The 20,690-nt window shown below is 32.4% G+C and overlaps 1 protein-coding gene across 1 annotated transcript; it reads left to right on the top strand.

Moving 5' to 3' along the window:
* The first annotated feature begins 1,140 nt into the window (after positions 1-1,140).
* Positions 1,141-19,606, top strand: LOC145686281 (brachyurin-like). Its single transcript, XM_081759412.1, has 7 exons — positions 1,141-1,250; positions 8,564-8,639; positions 9,202-9,349; positions 13,452-13,621; positions 16,830-16,919; positions 18,816-18,955; positions 19,395-19,606. The coding sequence occupies exons 1-7, from the start codon at positions 1,206-1,208 to the stop codon at positions 19,542-19,544; spliced, it is 819 nt and encodes a 272-aa protein (XP_081615538.1). The 5' UTR covers positions 1,141-1,205; the 3' UTR covers positions 19,545-19,606.
* The last annotated feature ends 1,084 nt before the right edge of the window (positions 19,607-20,690 follow it).

Raw genomic sequence — 20,690 nt, 5'->3', positions numbered from 1 at the left:
CCAAAACCATGAGACCTACTGTAGTCGGGTCAAAACTTCACTTAGGAACTAATATGTGCCCTATCGAAAAATACATGTTTCAGAATCCTGCGGTATTCATGCAACAATTTTTATAGAGGGAGTTTGGCTACGGGCGTATAATTTGAAATACTCACCAACTACCTCTGTAAAAACTGTTGCAGAAGTACCGCAGGATTCTGAAACATGAATATTTGGATAGGTGACATACTAGCTCTTAAGTGAAGTCTTGACCCGACTAGGGTAGGTCCCATAGTATTGGAGCTATGGACTCTTAAATTTTATTTTTTTTTATATATTTTCGGCAGCATATAACTCCGAAAGGAAGCATTTGTGCACCCAGGTTGGTCTACACTTTTGTCTTATCTTGGTGTCAGGAATCACTTCCTAAACGTTGTCGGTGTTGTTTGAAAACACCCTGTATATAGTTTCTTGATAGAAATTAGTTGTAAACCTGGGACCGCGCAAAATGTTCCCAATGGAGCCCCACACCACCTAAGGCTGTCCCTGTCGAGGAATGCTATATTTGTCAAACTTTATCGCCAACTCACATGAAAATACTGCTATTAATACCCCGTAATCATATTTAAGTTCAAGCATTAATAATTGTGGAACCGAAAATTAGTTCGTGAACAAAATAACCTTAAGTGCAATGAATTAGATCTTTCAATTAAGTGTTTTTTTTTTTTTTTTTTTTTAACCTTTAACGTGCTGCAAACCTAAGCCTTGGGGGAATCAACCTGTATGTATAAAGATAAGACGAACACTGCAACACAAATGTCTGTAATCTTAAGATTTGAGGTGAAAACATCTTTTGATTTTTTAATTGGTAAGATTAACAGGGAAATTTCGTTATTTCCACACTCAACTGATTGTTCTATTGAGTGATTGTCACTACAATATCTATTCAGTGTTAAGATAATTGCTCAATTACTTCAGGTCATAGGCAACGAAAGTTATCTTTCTTCAAATATAACTTCAGCTGATAAAAAAAGAAAACAATGATAACAAAAACCGGGAAATCCTATAGATTATCGTTATTGTTACTTTTTCAGTGAAACGTTTTGAAATGTTATCTTTTAAAGGACTAGAATAAACCTGAAATTACAACACTTACTAAATTTGGTACTATAAAAATACGTTTCACAATTAAGTATAGACCAAAACCCATTACTTCTACGTACACCATGAAGTTGTTGGTAGCTCTGGTGATCCTTGCCACGGCAGTACAGGTAGATAATATCAATTAATAGTATTTGCTCATTTACTACCATAACGTAGTGGTTCGGATAGTAGAATACCTAATGCGTTTATATATATATAAAGGAAAGTACAAACTATAAATGTTTTGCAGCAGTTCCCGCTATAATTCTTACTTGAAGAAGGGATATAAATATTTATCGACTCCGGGAAGGCAACAAAAATTGTGAAAAACTATTAAAATATTTTACAGTTAAACTTATTAATAGAGAGCAAATTTTTAAATTTTAGAAAGTTGGGTTGTTGATATTCATATAAATTTGAACTGGCAATTGAAAGGCACACACACACAAATACTGGTAACCTACATCGATGATAAACGAGGATATGACGTAAGGAAATTTTGTTAATATATAAAGAACTTATACATTTTTCTGATCATTTGTACAGCTTATAATTGTGTCTCATACAAGTAGACAAATCTGCGCAATAGTTACAAAATAGCATTTATTATAAATATCATAATATATTAATAATAGATGATACTTTATTCTTAAACTTAAAAAGTTCTCAAACTTAACACTATTGTTAAACTTCAAATTTCAGTATTTCCACTTCCTTTCTAACTGACGATAACGCAATTATAAGTAACAAATGGCTATCAATATGAAAAAAGTAGTATTAACTGTAAAATCCACAGCATTGAAAATGTTTAATTACACTGAAAGACAAATGTCGAGATAGACTTGCTTAACCGATAAAACGTACGCACAAAATCTGTAAATGAAATGATTTATTTTAAATGTTAAAAAAAAGCTTGTTGAGTTTTCAAATCACAAACACTATTTCAAATTATTATAAAATGTAACAAGTTAGAGCAGTCACATTTTTGCAATCAGCCGAATGCGTCTGAGTTTCTTCACAGCATACCTGTTGACAAATCTCGTGAATAAAATCTTCTGTAAGCTCAATGTCTCCTTCGATCGATACTTTTAAATATGACTGAAGAATATCTTGACCGACACGATTTCGCAATTTTATCATGATTCTGTTCATAGCACCTTTCTACAGTATTAGTAGGAACAGGGATACATAACACACACTCAGCCAGAGATTTAAGAGCCTTGTAATCAATATTGGCTTCTAAAATGAAAGAGCCAACATCTGTTCCAGAATCTTCAAGTTTGCCTCGTGCAACATATTTAAAAGAACGTACACCCACAATGACAGCATCAACATAATCAATTCCAAATATAACACAGAGTTCTTTATATTCATTCTCACTGAGCTATAAAAATGTATCAAATTTTTGAAAATACGCACTTAGTTGAATCTATTTCATGACCTTATAATTGAATCTTTCCTGCATTTCATTAACGACTCTTTCCACAAATTGCTTTGCGCTTTTTAGCCATATCGGTCCCAGTATCCCCTACAGGGCACATAAAATATGACGATATTATTCTTTCTTTACAACTTTAAAATCAGACTGGCAACATTGAGAACTACTTACAGGGCATGATCCATTTATGATCACCCCCTATAAATTAGAACTTACAGAAAATCCATCTGCACTTCGACGATGGTCTATATGTGGGCCAAAGGTTGCACGACTTGTATCACGGTTCCAAGAAATGATTAATCATTCATCTTCCACTTCTCATCTTCACCTCGATGAAAATTTTGGTGTTCAGTAGCATTTTATGAAAGACACGAAACAGATTCTAAACACCTGGAAAAACCTTACAACGATAAATCAGAAGTTTTGATTAGTATTGTCACAAAGCAAGTCGCCCATGATCAAGTAAAGAAGACTATTATGCAAATTGAAGATGTTGCTCTAACTCATTTTCAATAGTGTATGAATAATAAAATTAAAGAGTCAAAGGAGCCAATTCTACCACACCAACAAAGCCATCAAAACTGAAGAGTACCTTATCATCAATACGCTATGACGTGAAATTATTTTCAGGCCTGTACAGAGGGTGCGAAGCTCGAGGCGGTGATTCGGATGAGTTTTGTTTCGACATGAAAACCATTTTTGGCCCTCTTCTCTTGCAGAGTATGGTCAACTTCGTTACACAAAAGAGAATGACATAATAGAATGTGTGGAGCAACTTGTTCCAGAGCATTATGGCCTAATGAAATAAACATAGTATTACTTGCGGTTGTGATTGTTCATTTCATACGACCAACGGAGGGATGTAAAATTTTAAAGATCATGCGGATAGAGGTGTAATTCCATATGTCAAGGCACATTTTCGTACAGCTGGCACGGTAGATATTGTTTTGAACAGCTACCGAATGGATTCATTAAAGAGAGTTACAAGACAACGAAAAGGTGTTGACATTCGTGCAAGAGCTACGCCAAGTACTCCTTTACCTAGAAAGTGAGACGAGTTTCTACGGTCATCTCATAACAAGGAAGAGTTATTCTCTTTCCTGAGTTCATGTGTAAGAAGTATATCACATGACAACTGAACAGTAATAACAATAATGGGAGATAGTGTTGTTAGCAACACCGATATCTCTACTGTATCTCTCTGTTCATGTAATCATGAAGAGGCTGATACTAGACTCATACTGCATGTCCATTCTGCTTTTGAGTGTGGATCCTCTAAAATTATTATAAGAGCTGTAGATTCTGATGTGGTACTGTTGAGCATTCTTTTGCAGGATAGCATCCGGGAGTACAAATTTGGGTTGAGCTGGAAATGGGAAAAGGTCAGCGGATCATCTGAGAGTGTAATGTGGCTTCTGCTTTACAGTATGAGCATTAACAATATTCCATTCCATAAAAGGATACGATACTGTTTCTGGATTTGGCACTCGAGGGGAGAAATCAGCGTTGAAATCATGGTTAAGATACCCAGATGTGACAGCAGCCTTCCTTTCCCTATCCCGTTCTTGTGCTGGAGTGACGCATATCAATCGTTTCGTGATAGTTACGTATGACAGTGCATCTTCAGATATAGATGAAGATGTTGCCATAGTCGTCTTTTCACTCAGAAGTTGAAAACTCTGGAGAGTATTCCACAGACAAAGGAAGCTCAGCTACAGCACATTAAAAGAGCTGCTTATCAATCAGGACATATTTCGAGACAAGCGTTGTTAAAATGCAGGATTTGCCCTCACCGATAAATAGGGGCTGGCTGAAAGGGGAAAGTGGATGGGAACCTAAGTGGATAACTTTGCCTGAAGTATCAGCAGCTTAAATAGAAAGTCTATTTTGTCAATGCTGAAATAAGAAATGTTCCATTCACTATAAGTGCGTGTCACATGAAATTCAGTGTACCGCATTGTGTAAATGTGAAGGAAATTGTGAAAATTAAGATTTAATTTAACAGTAACTTTGCTACCAAAAACAATAAAATTTGTCAAGAGTACTCACTGAAAAAAAGTAAGTTAATTTTCTTGATATGTGATCTTTTAAAAAATATCGATTACAGCACTGAACAATAACAAAAGGCAGTGCATTATTACATTATTAATTTTTACTATGTAATACATATTCTAGCATCAACATGATTAACAAGAACGAAAGTAATATGTGAATGATCTTTCTTCTCAGTTGCTCTTTCTCTCAAGTAGGTTTCTAACTTTTTAACAATATCTTGAGAACCACTCATCAAACAGGAATAAAATACAAATCCTTGTAATCATTACAATGTTCTTGTTTTGTTATAGATATATAATGAAAGTCATCGCAATAAGACCACCAGGAAAAAAAGCTATTGTTGAATTTGTATCTTCTTTCAGGTTTATTTCCCATGTTGTTTCATAGTTTCGGATAATATCTCGGAAAATAACAATCAAAGAACAAATCAAATGCACATCCTTGTAATCATCAGAATATCCTGGTACATTTTTATAAAGAAAGCCATCACACTAAAACAAGAAAATTACTATCGGTTTTCTAATTTCATATTGCATGGCACAACGCGGCCATTTTAAGATGGCCGCCAGAGGTCGTTACTGGACATATATTTTTGGCTCCCTATCATATTAGTACTAAGTTGTATGTAAGCTACATTTCCACCACGTTTTATGCTTTCATCACTAAAAGCACAATTCTTTCCTTTATTGACCAAAATCTGCTACACTAGAAGGCCAACCTGAACAGCAGTTTTTTCAATCCCCGTTGCATTGACTTTTTCACTTATATAGTCACAGCATACTTATATATTCTTTCCTGATGTGTCCAATTTAAGGAATTCTTGAACAAACAAAAATCCGTTCAATTCTTGAACAAACAAAAACAAACAGTAATAATATGTGGGGACAATACCAGGTGAATATATTGGGTGACCTGAAACTTTCGATTCAAGCTTTGGTACCATTGCTGTGATGTTAAACAAACATGAAATCCTGAGTTCTCGTAGCAACACAATAACACATTATCTGTTTGTTAAAGATGTTTTTCTATTTTTTTTTTTTGCACTCATTGGTTCAGTTGTAAGCAATAATTGTTAAAATTGGTTTTCTCATTTGCTTTTAGTAACTCATAATGAATAGGTCTTCTTATATCAACCCTATATTCAACAATCTCTTCTTCGGAGGGAATGGTTTGCTCTAATTGGCAGTAAGCTCATTTTCCAACAAATCACCACGTATATTATCTTTTTCATCTCCAGTTACTACATGGTCTAGAAATACCCCATTTGTATGTCTACCAAGAAGAGGAGAACTGATAGTCACCCTTCCTATCGACTCTTCTCGGACAGTTCGTGTGGAATTCGTTTGGAATACTTTATCTCAAGTCTCAACTTCCTAATATATTCAGAAAATGTTCGTTGGCTAAAGATTTTTTCTGATATACTAAAAATAAATCATCTGTTAGAAAAATATTAAGAGTAGGATCATCAATCACGAAAGTTCATGCAGAGCATAGTTTATGTTCAAGAATTAGGTCTGCCTTCTTCAATTTCTTGAACAATCTTCTGCGCATGTTATCATGTACCAAACACAGCACATAACATTTAGTGATACCTGTTGCATTCTTCGGTTGTTGGAACTCATACATTATACTGTAATGCAAATGAACTTTATCCACATTCATCTTTCAAGAGCATAAATTGTATAAGAAATGTAAAAAAGCCTATAAGAAATATTTAAAAAAATTCTACTTTTAAAATTATTCAGTATCCACACAATAAGTGTACATGAATTATGATATTAATGCTTAAATCCTGGAAGAGAATTCAATGTTACACAACAAAAAGAACTTTCAGGTAGACCTTGTATTTCTCATAATGGTAAATGAACACAGTCGTCTTAATTCGACCAACAATTTCTTTGTGAACTTTGGAAATAAATATAATTTCAAGCGTCTTAATTCAATCAACAATTTCTTTGTAAAGTTTGGAAATAAATATAATTTCAAGCACCAGTGGTGCAAATATGCACCTCACGAATAGTTGGGGAAAGTTGTCTTCGATCGAACTTAAAAATATATCATATCAAAATATATCATTCCCTTTTAAATAACGAAGCATTAAATCCGATTTATTAAACTATGATTAAGCTAACACTTTAATACTAGGTCTGACGTCTGGACGAAATCGAACATAGGAATTTGTCATCAAAGGTATTACTGATAGTTCTGACAAATGGAGCAATGAAACGAAATTAGACTAAGCGAATTACTTTTTCTATTAAAAATTCCCATTTCAGTACTGTTCAACGTATATACATTCAAAAGAACAGATTCTATTATTAATGATCGTGCTTCACATTTCATATATGCATTCCATAAAGTCATGAGTTACCAGGGTTTTATTAACAGGGTACCATTCTCAAAAATAAATAATATTTTAAAATTCCTTTGAAACGTAATGGATTAATGCAACGAAACAAAGAGGAACTTAGCAGTTTTTCTCTTACGTATTATTGTCCTATTAATTAAATTGGAAATTATTCTTTGTTTTCTCAAAATTGTAAATAAAAATTGATACCATTAAGGTGGAACAAATAAATATAATAGACATATTTTTTGGTCTCGTAGGAAGAGATAGGAGGAACGGAATTAAATAATCGCGTACAAGAAGGACATGGATTACTTTCCTGATATTTATTATTTTATTTAAAGCAAAATACATCAATATTCCTTAGTTCGGTCTTTTTCTTTGACAGTGGATTTAATGCCACGTTGTTGGGCTAGTGTAACAGGTAACTCATTGCTCCATGTGACACTTACATGTGCAGACTATTTGAGTATCAATCAGGTCTTTCCTTTAGCATATTCTGTATTTGAATACATAATATGAATCAAGGCTACTCTCAAGTCTGTTACGAACTTGGTTCATATTTGTCCTAAGATTGGCCTCGTAATTTTGATCAAAATGTTCAGTAATACAATCTTCATGCCACAAATCACTAAAAATCTGAGTGGCTACACATTGGAGGCGAAACAACATGCTCCACTGTAATACAACTCAGTATTTGAAAGATCCAAGAAGATATACGTGTAAGCGTTGGGTGTGGATATTAGCATTTCATTAATTTTATTAAACATTTACGAAATAGTGTATCTTGATTCATGCCGGAGATCCAGATTGTTCAATGGAAAAGCATATGTTGTCCACGAGTAAATGGTCACCTGGACAAATCTGACTGTGGCACGAGGAATATTGATCTTTTAATTTCAAGAAAGCCCGCTTCTCACACTGTCTATGAAACAATATATTTATTCCATTGTATCATATAGTTATCCATACTCATCGGTTTTATTCGCCGCATTGGCCAATTTTCATCTCTCCTTCTTCCGGAAGAGGAAGTTAAGGTGAAGGAACCATTGTGAAAACGTTTAGAAGATTCACCTCAAATCGCAGAAAGTACATAACACACTTAAAACTGGGCCATAACCGAAGTTTTCCAAACTGACAATATGTATAGTGCCACAAGTGCACTGTTTTGAGGAAGATTGTGACCAAACATAATTTGAGTTAGTGTTTCTGTTAGTTTCTGACGGCTATACGTGTACTTAGTATTTAGTCTTCGTATCACTTATTGCACGCGTTCTTCGGTAGTATACTCAAGGTAAAAGAATACGCTTATTAATGTTTGTAATACTTGATTCGTTTCAGGTCATAATGCACTAAATAATTACATTTGATTACTTCATGTAGTATATATACAGTTTTTAAGAAACAATACATTCAAGGAAAACATTTGTACATATAATCAAGTATGTCTTGATCTTGAATTTCTAATGCCTTTCGTAGAAAATGCAACTTTGGAGTTTACATATATTGTAACTCTACGTAATGTAAATTCTGTTAGTCTTATACTTTTATATACTGTCTATTTCAAACTTTCATCAATATCATCTCATCTCTCTTTCAAGGCCGCCCCAGAAAAACGACTGCAACTGATAACAAACTTCCCAAAGGTGCCTTTGCTAGATAGTGCACCCAAGAGAAGTAAGTACTTCATTTTCACGTATTCTTCTTCTTTCTTTCTTTTAACTTGAGAGAAAGTGATATTTGAATTAAGCATACTCATTCCTAAAAAAAAAGTTAGCGATAAATTGGGAAGATTTCTTAATCAACTTCGAGTAATGTTGGTGAAACTATAAAAACAGGTGATACAAATTGTGTTTAAATTTGAATCAGTTCTTTCATAATAAACCTGACAAATTCGGATACCGTACACCTATTGTAATCATTTTTAAATAATTTAAGGAATTGTCTGGTAGTAAGGTACTGAAAGACTTTTTACCCAACATACATTAGTAATCGAGTTACCTAACATCAATTACAAATAATTATCAGAAAATATTAAACATATTACTGTAAAGATTAACTATAAACATTAAACTAGATGTTTCTAACTATTGAGTGTTTACATCCAAATTGAATGTTCACTTATGCGACTTTTTCATAATTAGCTGAAATATTTCTGTTATGTGTAAAAATAAGTTTCGTTAGTAAATGAAAGGAAGAAATCTATGACATTCTTACGTACATTTCTTTCTGGTTTCAGCTCCCGGCAGCAGAATTGTTAATGGAGAGATTGCTACTCATGGTCAATTTCCTTACCAAGCTTTCCTTATTCTTGACGACTCAGTTTTATGCGGAGGATCACTCATTTCAACACGTTGGGTCGTTACAGCTGCTCACTGTGCAGACGGGTATGTTGTTACATTAAAACAAGAGGTTTCCTTTTGTAGTTTAGATTGTTGAATTTATAGTTGCAAAACTCTAAAATTTAGAAAGCGTCATCAAAGTTTATAGAAATCTATGTGTTTTGCTATCTGACACAAACGTACATACAATAGCATAAGGAAATTATTTGTTATTCTAATTTCAAAACTTTGGATTTTTATCAGAAGAAATCAACATTAGCTACATTTAATATTTTTTCAGGTATTATTAACTATTCGAAATTGATCGTTAAATTTCACCAAAACTAAATTTCTCTATATACTAATAGTGGTTTGGAATTTTGAGTTTCGGAAACAGTACTTATAAAATTATAATGCAATACCTTTTCATTGATAAGCTATGACGTTAGAGTGTATTCATATATATATATATATATATATATATATATATATATATATATATATATATATATATATATATATATATATATATATATATCAGTATAGCTTCATAATATTAATAAAATTTATAGGTGTCTTATGATAAAATTCAATATTCTCTAAGAAGGTACCAAGAAAATTGTATGAAAATTAAATGCGATATATACGTAAAATTTAGAAGTCCTTTACCATTTGAATTATATGGGAAAAGTCTTGATTTTTAACCTTAACTCCAACGAACTTATATACATATCAAGTAGTTTAAACCACATTTTGTTATCTAGTAGTAGTTTATTAGAAAATTGACAAGTGCTATATAACTGTATTTATTAAAAATAACTTGTGTCATTAAAGCTCTTAGAGGCGACAAAATTGAATACCAACATAAAGTGGGATCTTCATATCAAAATCTTCCATAAAACCTATTCGAAAACGATAAAAGATATCTAGAAGCGGCTTTCGTAATTGATTCAGCATTCCAAGAATAGGTCACATCTCCATTGAAACTATCCACGCCAGTTGTGGTTAAAACTATCCATTTCCAGTTTCAATATTTATCGCCAAACAACGAAACAGCGAGATGCGCTATTTTACCAACGATTCACCATCTCAAGAGAACATAATATGACTTTCGACAACGGTATTAAAATTGGAAACGGTTGAAATTTAGTATTACCTCCGATTTCAATACTAATTTGTATGGAGGAAAATGGTAGAGATATTGAGATATTGCGCTTTGCAATCGATTCAGCTTGCCAAGAATATGTTTAATCTTTTCCGTTAATCTTCTGTTTAACCATTTCCAGTTCCAAAATTTATCACCATAGAATAGAAATGGTAATAGATGCCAACAAACGATTTTTGCAATCGATATAGTGTTTCAAGCGTATATCATCACAAACCGAAATACTACATTGAGACCGGAAGTGTTCAATTTACTAGTATTTCTGGTTTCAGATTTTCATAAACCAAAAACTGTAAAAGATATCGAGAAGTGCTTTTGTTGCAAACGAAAGTTCTTGAATAAACGATTTGTTCTTTCTGCTTTTATCGCCATAGGACAAAAATAGTAAGGGATAGCGAGCAATGACTTTTTAATATGGTTTCAGCATCCGAGGAACATATTCAATCTTTGATCTTCTTACTTTATTGCAACCAGTGCTTATACATGCATTACCTCAAATTTGATCATAGTTTGGAAGTCTTAGTTTCACACTGTAAAAGGATAATTATTTGTTTATTATTTATGTTCTCCTGTAACAACAGTGTATGGAATAAATAAATATGTATTTCTTTCTTTAATATATATGTAATATTAACAAAATAAATTGACCTCGAAAAGTACTTTATGCTACTCTCACTGAAAGCGACTTTTGCCATGTTTCTGAGTTGTGCTCCACAGCCTATAGGAAGTCTAGTGTAGCGTTTACATGCGTAGCGACTAAGGAGGATTCTTAACTTGACGACACTGCAAAACTGCACAATAATAATTTGCTTTGTACAACTTACGTTGAACCAATGAACTCTTATGGTGTTCTAATTTCATGATTAGAGATACCTGCTTAAATTTTGTTACTGTATTACTCATTGAACTTCACCGCTGTATGAAATATTTAATTATTCTAGGTACAAACTGTAAAGGTACCGAACCAAATTTATCACGAACTAATTGTTAACAAATTAGCCTTGCACTACCACAGTTAATTTGTATTGACTTACAAATTAAACTCTTATTTCATGAAATATTAATTTAAATGTTATAGGCTACAGTTAACACTAATATAAATCAGTTTTCATTTTGCATGTTCAATTTTACTTCATGCATTTCTTTCAGTTTTGAAAAGCATTTTACGTATTAAAATCTCTCAAATCAGCCTAATTCACAAATCAAATAAGAACAAATTTGTCCTTATTTCAGAGATTCAAAATAAATAAGATCGACAAAAGTAAGATTTAACCAATAAGAATTAATTTTAAATTGTATTTCAACAAATGCTTCTACATTTAAATAGCTCATTTACCTCTTTCCTCCTTTCATTTCAGGTAAAGTGTTTGTTTGTTTGGAAATAACAAATATATTATGCCATGCCGGTAGTATGATAGTGAATTGAAAGTTTTAACAGAGGTTTAAGAGAGGAAAAATCAATATTGCGTGTAAAGAATTCAAATTTACAACTAATAAATATAATTGATCAGTTTTCAGAATTACTTCTTCCTAGAACTGTTACGGTTATTATCGCAGAAAATTCAATTTTTCTCTATAATATATTCAAGTATCAAAACGTTTTCTAAAGAATGTATTTAAAGGGAAATTTTGAACTAATGTTTTATATTTCTAATGAATTTAAACATTAAATTCGTATTCGAACGGAAATCCCCACTTTGTTTTAAACCTTTCTTTCTAAATCAGCATGACTCTAAAAATAGACAATTCGTATTTAGATTTCGGTTTTATAATATAAAACATGTTTTTCTTTAAACATCAGAAAATGTATTTTCTAAACTACATTTTAAACTTCGTTTATAACAGAATGTTATGGAATTGAATAACTGAATTTTCTTTCCATAAGATACCTAACGTTTACTGAGTATTAGAATTGAGTCTCTGTAGAACCCATTTCAGTTTATTTCACTGCAGATATGGTAAAACTATGTGTGAGCAGGATAAATAACTTTCAAGTGGTAAATATTGCACCTCATAATATCAAAAGTTGTAATTAACCTATAACGACAAGTTTACTCTTGAACAGGGATGTAATGGGGCCTATACGGGAGTAAACGACGTATACCCTCCTAATAATCTTGTAGTCCAGCGTATACTCACCTCAAATTTATTAGAGAACGAGCATATACGGGATAAATACATGCTTTATTTTCGAAAATGGTCAAGCATATACCTACCAAAAATTGTAGCAATACATCACTGCTCTTGAAGTATTGTAATAAAATTTGGCGTATTTCAGCGAAGATCATCAGTTGTCCTAGAACAAACATTTAATAGCGCTTTCATGAAGAATCAAATCTTAGATAATGTTTCCGTAAACCGACCATATTGGACTCTTATTTGAATATTTTAAACGCACCAACAGTTTACTCAGACTACATTAAATAAGATGAAACATAAGATATAATCTCAAAACTTAACATTTGCTGGTATCATTTTTGTCTCTGTTGTTAGTCTAAGATGTGAACATTTATTTTTGCTTCTAAATCTAACGGTAGATTTGTGATTAGTAATATCAGTCACATCTCTAGTTGTAGATTTCATTACTTTGAAGGAAAGCTCAAAGACTAAATGGGAGCATGTCTCAAATTATCTACACAATCAAGTTTACCATTTTAAAAAAAAGTCATCGAGTGATGACTTCAGATGACCTTCCCTGCGGCGGAAAATAAAATATGCAGGGTAGGGGACAGAATGGAGTTTATGACAAAGACGTTGCTTGAATTCTGAAGCGGAAGCCTGTCGATGACAATCCATTGAAGTCACCAACGTAATGTTTCTAAATAATGCAAGTATCAACATACACACACACAAAAGAAAACATAGTATGAAATGAATAGAGTTTCATAATGTTTTTAATAACACAAATGCTTTCTCTTTACGTTTGTTTTAAAACTGGTTTCAAATTTTTATTTCTTAATATTAATTTATAGATGAAATTAACATTGTTTGATTAAATTTCAGAATTAGAACAGCAGATGTTTACTTGGGAGCTCAGAATGTGGATTTAAGCTCTGAAGTAGGACGAGAGATTATTCGTTCTATCAGATTGATTGTCCACGAAGATTGGGATTACAACACTGTTAGCAACGATATAGCCGTTATTCAATTGTCAGAAGATGCTCCTCTTAGCGGTAAGCATCTCCATCTCTTCCTTAGCTAGAGGTCTAAGAAAAGATCGATTAAGAATAATTAAAGACACTTTCTGAGTATGGAAACAGTGTGGACACAAAGACTTCATAAAATATATTTAGTTTAATCAAAATTGTTTATTAACTGTTAAGTTACTATATATGTCATATTCACACAGGTTTTGCACTAATTTTCGTAAGTGTTATTATTCAAAGTGACAAATATAAAGGAGTTATTTCAATGCTTACACAATATATTTGCTACATTTCGGGAATTATGAATTCTTATTTAAGATCAGTCCTCAATTGTAACGATGCGGAATAAATTACATGTACATCAATTTCATAATACAATTTATGAATTATACATAATGTAACTTATGAATACAATTTTTTTCATTAAAAAGCCAGATCTTAACAGAGTGTACGTGAGGAATATTTTTAAAAATAACCTATAGTTTTCAAAGAAGTATTAAATTTAAGTATTGGATTAAATTTACTATATGTTATTTTATAGGAATCACAATTCTAATTACGAAGTTAAGCTGCACTGTTACGATCGTTTAGAAACGTGTTATAATGTCAATGTTAGTCAACTGTGATCGATGCTAAGGTATCAAAATATCAAAGGATGGAATCCTTTCGAAAACGCTGATGATTTCATTAAAGAAATATACGGGTATATTTGAATTAGAATGAAGATATAATATTTACCTGTTCCTCAGTTTTGAATACTGTTGTAAAGGCCTCGGAAAAGAACCGGAAATTTTGGGTAAAAAAAGAAAAACAGTTTTTAACCGTTTCTTTCCCGAGCTTGGAAAAAAATTGGGAAAAATTGAGAGTTTCGAATATTTTACTACGCTATGCTTTTAAAATGAAAACTATTTAATATTTACTAGTTTACAGTTAAGATCAATGAGTAGTTATATTTCTTGTATTAGAATAGGAAAATTTTGGGGCAACAAATATATTTGCACCACTCCTTTAAAGTAAACACCGTGATAGAATGGAGTTATGGCTACAAAAGAATCTAAAATATAATCCTAGTTAGATTAATTAATATAGACGTATTTAAATTATCTTAAGTAACATTATAAAGTTACCGTTTTACGGCAGACAAGTGTTAGAATAACAGGGCCTAAATCATTTCAGTTATAACCAGTATGTTAAAATCAAATATATATTTTATGGAGATACGTATCTTCCTTTTGCTGTGTAAAATTTCCGGAAATTTTTAACCCATTACAAAAAATCTTTTGTTCGGAAATATTGGCAAAACCTGGAAAATATAATGTAAAAACTATTTCTTCGCCTGATGCTAATCTTATTTGCTGTAACGTGTCTGCAGAATGTATATAATGTACTTCGCTAGCAGGAAAAATATTTAAAGCAGCAGCTTTTTCATTTTACTTTTTAGTTTTCTGATTTCTGATAAAAAATCCCTGTTTATTATTTGTATATTTTTCGAACAACTCAAAAAGAGAGATGATCTTATTTATATATACGCACATACGCAGTACAAGTGCATAAATTTGAGCAGCGACAAATATATTAATAAATTTAACATGTGTAACTTCCGTTCGTTATTATTAAAGACCAGCAGAATACCCGTTCTTCGCACGAAGAGAACACGTTTCATTTTTGGTATAAGGGGCACCAAAACTGTCACCAATAAACTTAGGGATCCCAGAAACTATGAATTCGACACTAGTATCAGTCATTTTCAATTATTTTTACGTCACCCTCCCCCTTTACTAGTACTAATGGAGCTGAATCTTGATTTCAACAGCTTCGGAAGTGTTAATGTTCATATCAGAACCCCTAAAACCATGGATTCGACACTAATATCGGGCACCTAAACCCGCCCCCAAGTTACAAGGCCGAATTTGGATTTAAACGGCATCGGAAGTGTTACTGTTCATCAAAGCAACCCCAAAAACTATGGATTTGACACTAGTATCAGTCGTTTTCGATCGTTTTTATATATATCATCCCCTTCCCCCTCTCTAAAGTTTTGGTATTGAATTTGTATTTAAATTGCATCGAAAATGTCACTGTTCATCTCAGGGGTCCTGAAGACTATGGATTCACACTAATGTCGATAATTTTGCATCATTTTTATATAGTCTACCTCCCCCTCCCCTAATTTGTGGGGGTTAATTTGGACTTAAACGGCATCGAAAGTGTCACTGTTCACCTCAGCGTCCCCGAAAATTATGGATTCGATACTGATATCGGCTACTTTCCATCTTTTTATATACCTCCCCTTCCCTTCCCCCAAGTTGCAGAGCTGAATTTGAATTTAAGCTTCATCGGAAATGTCACTGTTCATCTTAGGAACCACGTAAACTATGGGTTCGACACGAAGATCGGTAATTTTCAATATATGTTCGTACTTCCTTCCTCCAAGTTGCACCTTCAAAGTGAAATGATAAAATCCATCCTAGGCCCTAAATTCATCCACGTTGAAAATTTTTTATTGAGATCAGTCTGGTGGTTTAAGAGGTTTTAAATTACAAATATATTCACTTTCATTTATATAGGGCTATATATATAGATAATTTGTCGCAGTAGAAAATAGGTATTTGTTTACTTACAAAATTTTGTACATAAAGTTTATAGTAAATTCTGTATTTGAATATTAAATGATAGAAATTATATATCTAAGTGCATGAGTAATAGAGAAATTTGCCTACTGCTCTTTCTTTTAAGAAATGATTTGGTTAAAATTAACAAAATTTCACCAGATCAAAGAGCACATTAAGGAATCAGTTTCACTCAAGAGCCCTATTTGTTGCAAAACAGAAACGCTTCATGATGGTAGATGTGTATGCAATTATAAAAGTCCTGTAATTAATACACATCCATATGTAAACGACTAAAAGGCACATAAAGGAAATGAGTGCAGACTATTAATTTTCAAGAATAATTACAACAATTTTATTTTGGAATACATTTTTTTTTAATATTTGCTATATTGAAATTTCTCAACTTACATTTTTCACGCGTTCGAAAAGAAGGTTCCATTACTAGTAAAACTAACCTAATACAAAGATTTTTGTTATTTTCCCAATTTTTCCAATTTTCCGGAAAGAAACCGAAAAGAATCAGTTTTTTATCAGCAGGTTCAAACTTTCCGGAAATTTTACACTAGGTTTGAATACTTTGATGTATAGGCAAATTGACATCCAATAAATTAATTCTCTTTCAGATTACATTGATACTATTGACCTTGCAAGTGGTCCTAATGACTACGTTGGTTCAACAGCTACTGAAAGTGGTTGGGGAAAGCCTTCTGATGGTAAGCACACAACTAACTGTCTTTCAAGCTATGTTTATTATTGTTCCTAATATGCCACGGACGTTTAGACTTACGAATTTTCTGGTGTTTTTAAACAATATATTTGCAAAGATAAACACGGCTTACTTATTTTCTCTTGTGAAACGCAGTTGTATTTATAGAATTTCTAGAATAGTATTATCTTAATCTGTATCGACATACCATTTATTGACTGATCAATATATTTGTAAAACATCTTACTCAAAACTACTAAATTTGAACAGCTTTTTATTCTCAACTCATTAGCTAGAGCTAAAACAGCTGTTGAAATCTCCAAACTCGGAAGAAAAGCGAGTTTGTTTCGACCCACCAGACGTAACTCACACATATCTATTCCAAAATTTTACATAATGATTCTCATATGGATGATGCATAGGCAGTGAAATGGAGAGAATTAACTAATTTTGTTTAAAATTTTCAAAACATGATATGCAATGATTTAAATAAATCGAATATTGAAAATAGTCATTTAAGAATATTGTAGAAACCTTCATTACATTGAGTAATGTCTTTCGTGAAACGTGATTCATACACTGTTTTCAGATGTTAGTAAGCGACATAGATAAGATTCATCTTGGAATGAGTGATTTAGGAAAAACACATTTCGATAGAAGGAATAACGAGAACCTCTAATGATTTTCATGAAGGAGATAAATGTGCCGTTCGATCTCAATAGATCTAAAGCTTGTCCGGAAAGTTATTTAATGGAAACATTAGGAACATTGTCATTAGTACATAGACAACTATTTCCGTGAAATAATGAACATTTATCGCTTCAAATTGCCGATAAGAAATGTAAATAAATATTGTCTTTTTATAACATAACAGAGAACGAATAATTGAAAAGTACTTTTGAAAATTATAAAGATTTAACTTAGTGTTGAGCTCTTGTACATGAAACTGGATATGCATGGCTCTAAATTTGGTAAAGTAACTTAGGAGCGACATTTTAAAGTTCGGAATTCTAAGTTTTATCAACGATTTTCTGAGACAGAAACCAGATAGTTGTACAACTTCCAAATGTCTTTTTATCAATCTCTTTTCCTCCTGGTCCACTTTATATACGTATTTGTATATTATGAATATTTTATCCAATGCTAGTATATCAGTTTGAATGAGTCTATCAAAGGGTTGAAATGTGGCTTTCAACGTCACCAGAGATTTTGTATTGATATTGAAGTCTTGCCAAAGTAATAATTTGATGTTTACCGTGAACCGTTATCTTCATTAATACGTAAGGATAAGTAAAATGAAAGTACGCAAATTCGGTAATGGAAAAGGAGTGTGCTCACGCTCGAACACGTTTCACTATCTCTAACCCATTCCCCCCCTCTCTCTTTTTTTTTTTTTTTTTTTTTTTTTTTTGTAACATATCTCGTTCAAACACCCATATATGTGAGTGAAATCACTCCTACTTTTTCTTCTGCACACAATGTTCAACAAAGGCTTTTTACATTTCCTTTCAATTGCCGAATCACGTCAAAATAGCTTATGGACATATCAGATTTTGTTAAAACACTAATGGGTATTATTACCTGTATAGAAACTATCGTAATCGCGTCGAATAATGCCATGCTTTCACACAAAAGTTCTTGGCCTCGATTTCCTCGATCAATCCAAAACCATTTATGGATTGACATAAATGGTTACATGTCACTCTGAATTTCGTAAGTACTGCTCCAAGATGGTCTTAGATGCCGAAAGCCAAGAAATCTAAAAAAAAAATCTCAACTAACGTTTAGTTGCTCCATAAAACAGAACTATTAGGTGGGGCATATATGTGTGTATTGTATTACGGCCTAAAGTGTCCGAACATAGGATCTACTTTTATCAAGTCTTTTTCTTGTTCTTTTACAGATACAAATCAAATTAGTCCGCAGTTGAGGTTTGTAGAACTACCTATTATCAGCAATGATGAATGTGCGGACTATTATGGAAGCATTATTGACGAGACTAAAATTTGCGCTGGTGCCCCTGGTGGAAAGAGTCCATGCAACGTAAGTGTACACTCACATAGAACGGAAAAGAATGAATAGATTTAAGTTATATCGTATACATATGTTACTATCTCGGAATGTTTTCTAATTCCAGCATTTATGATCACAATAGTTTTGAATTAGTTAACAGTCTTACTATATATTATGTAGATACTAAGTTCAAGATACAATATTTCGTGTGATAAAACCTGCAGGATGTAAAATCAAACGAAATTGAAAAATATAACTTAATATCACAGGTTTAACACATGTTGGAGAAATAAGACGGGTTGTAAACCAAGTGAACGATGATAAAAGAAAATTAATAGGAGACAAACGATAGAAGCATAAAATAATCCACAGAGCAGAATTTTAACTGAATTATTATAACTCTACGTGAAGATACATATAGTTTGATTGGAACACTTAAATCCGTTTATTTTTTCTTTGATCATTGTAGGGTGACAGTGGTGGTCCATTGGCAGTTGATGGCGTTCAAGTTGGTGTGACATCTTTCGTCAGCAATGAGGGATGTGCAAGTGGTGCACCTTCAGCATACACTAGAGTTTCGTCATTTAGAGATTGGATTCAGTCCACCACCGGAGTTTAATTATATAACATCTTTATTTTTGTATTTATTTTTGAATACAATAAATTTTAATATGTATTAGAGCTTTTTATATTCATAGTATATCCTTATTCGAAGTTGGTGTTCGAGTGAACAACTATTATTAAATGTTACGTATGAGATTAACGTACACGTGTGCTCGTTAAATCTTGCGTGTATACTATAGTTCAGGATTTTTCGCATTTATTACATTTTTCTCCCGCCTTTGGTATTGAAGTCTAGTGGTAGAGAGTGGCGATGCTAAAAAGTATTGTTCCCAAAATCTTCTCAAAAATGTTCCCAAAAATGGTAGAAAATAATAGAATTATAAGCAAAAACAATATTAAGATCAATTGAGTGAATCATGGCAATCGTGCTTTCGAGAGATGTTTGCAGTAATGAAGACAAATTCACATATTTCTAGTAAAGGAGCTGGAGAAAGGAAAAGATGGGGTCGGAGAAGGGGAGAAGAAAGTAAAATGTTGAATGTATTGGTTTAAACTTAATGTCTAGATTGACTTCCAATATATATATATATATATATATATATATATATATATATATATATATATATATATATATATATATATAAGTTTTTGTAATCAAAATTTCGTACACAAATGTAGAAAAAACAGAGAAAACCTTTCGCTTGAGGTTCGAAGCGACGCATTACGGCTATGAGTGTTTAATGTTTGCTATAAATAAGAATCTGCTTGAAAGGAGTTTTTACTAAATATTTTATTTGTTCACATTACATTATAATAAACGGCAAGTGTATTTTGGTACACCATTGTTTAAAAAAGAGAATCTGTGTAGTATTTGGTGTAATTTTCATGAATTTATGTATTGTTGTTGTTGTACTAATTTATACCAAATTTAATATGAGCTTCTCGGTGGGAATATGGTTAGTATACTTGCCTTTGGCACGGGAGACCGGGTTCTATTGCTGGTTGGATCTCATGTACTTTGGATCCCACGTTAGGGGTCGGCTACTAGGCCATGCGTTACGAAGTGTGACAAGGAGGGAAGAGTAGGTTTACGTCTTCGTTAGGTAATGCTTTTATTGTTGTAATTTTTGTTTTTATTCTCAGGTTTATGTGCAACTTTTTAAACAAATAATTTTATTGTTCTTTTCGTTTTATATATAAG

Source organism: Thermobia domestica, chromosome 5 (assembly GCF_964235325.1).
Source record: "Thermobia domestica chromosome 5, izTheDome1.hap1.1, whole genome shotgun sequence".
Lineage (NCBI taxonomy): Eukaryota > Metazoa > Arthropoda > Insecta > Zygentoma > Lepismatidae > Thermobia > Thermobia domestica.
Note: the sequence above shows the minus strand (reverse complement) of the source record. Positions and strands in the feature narration are given on the sequence as shown.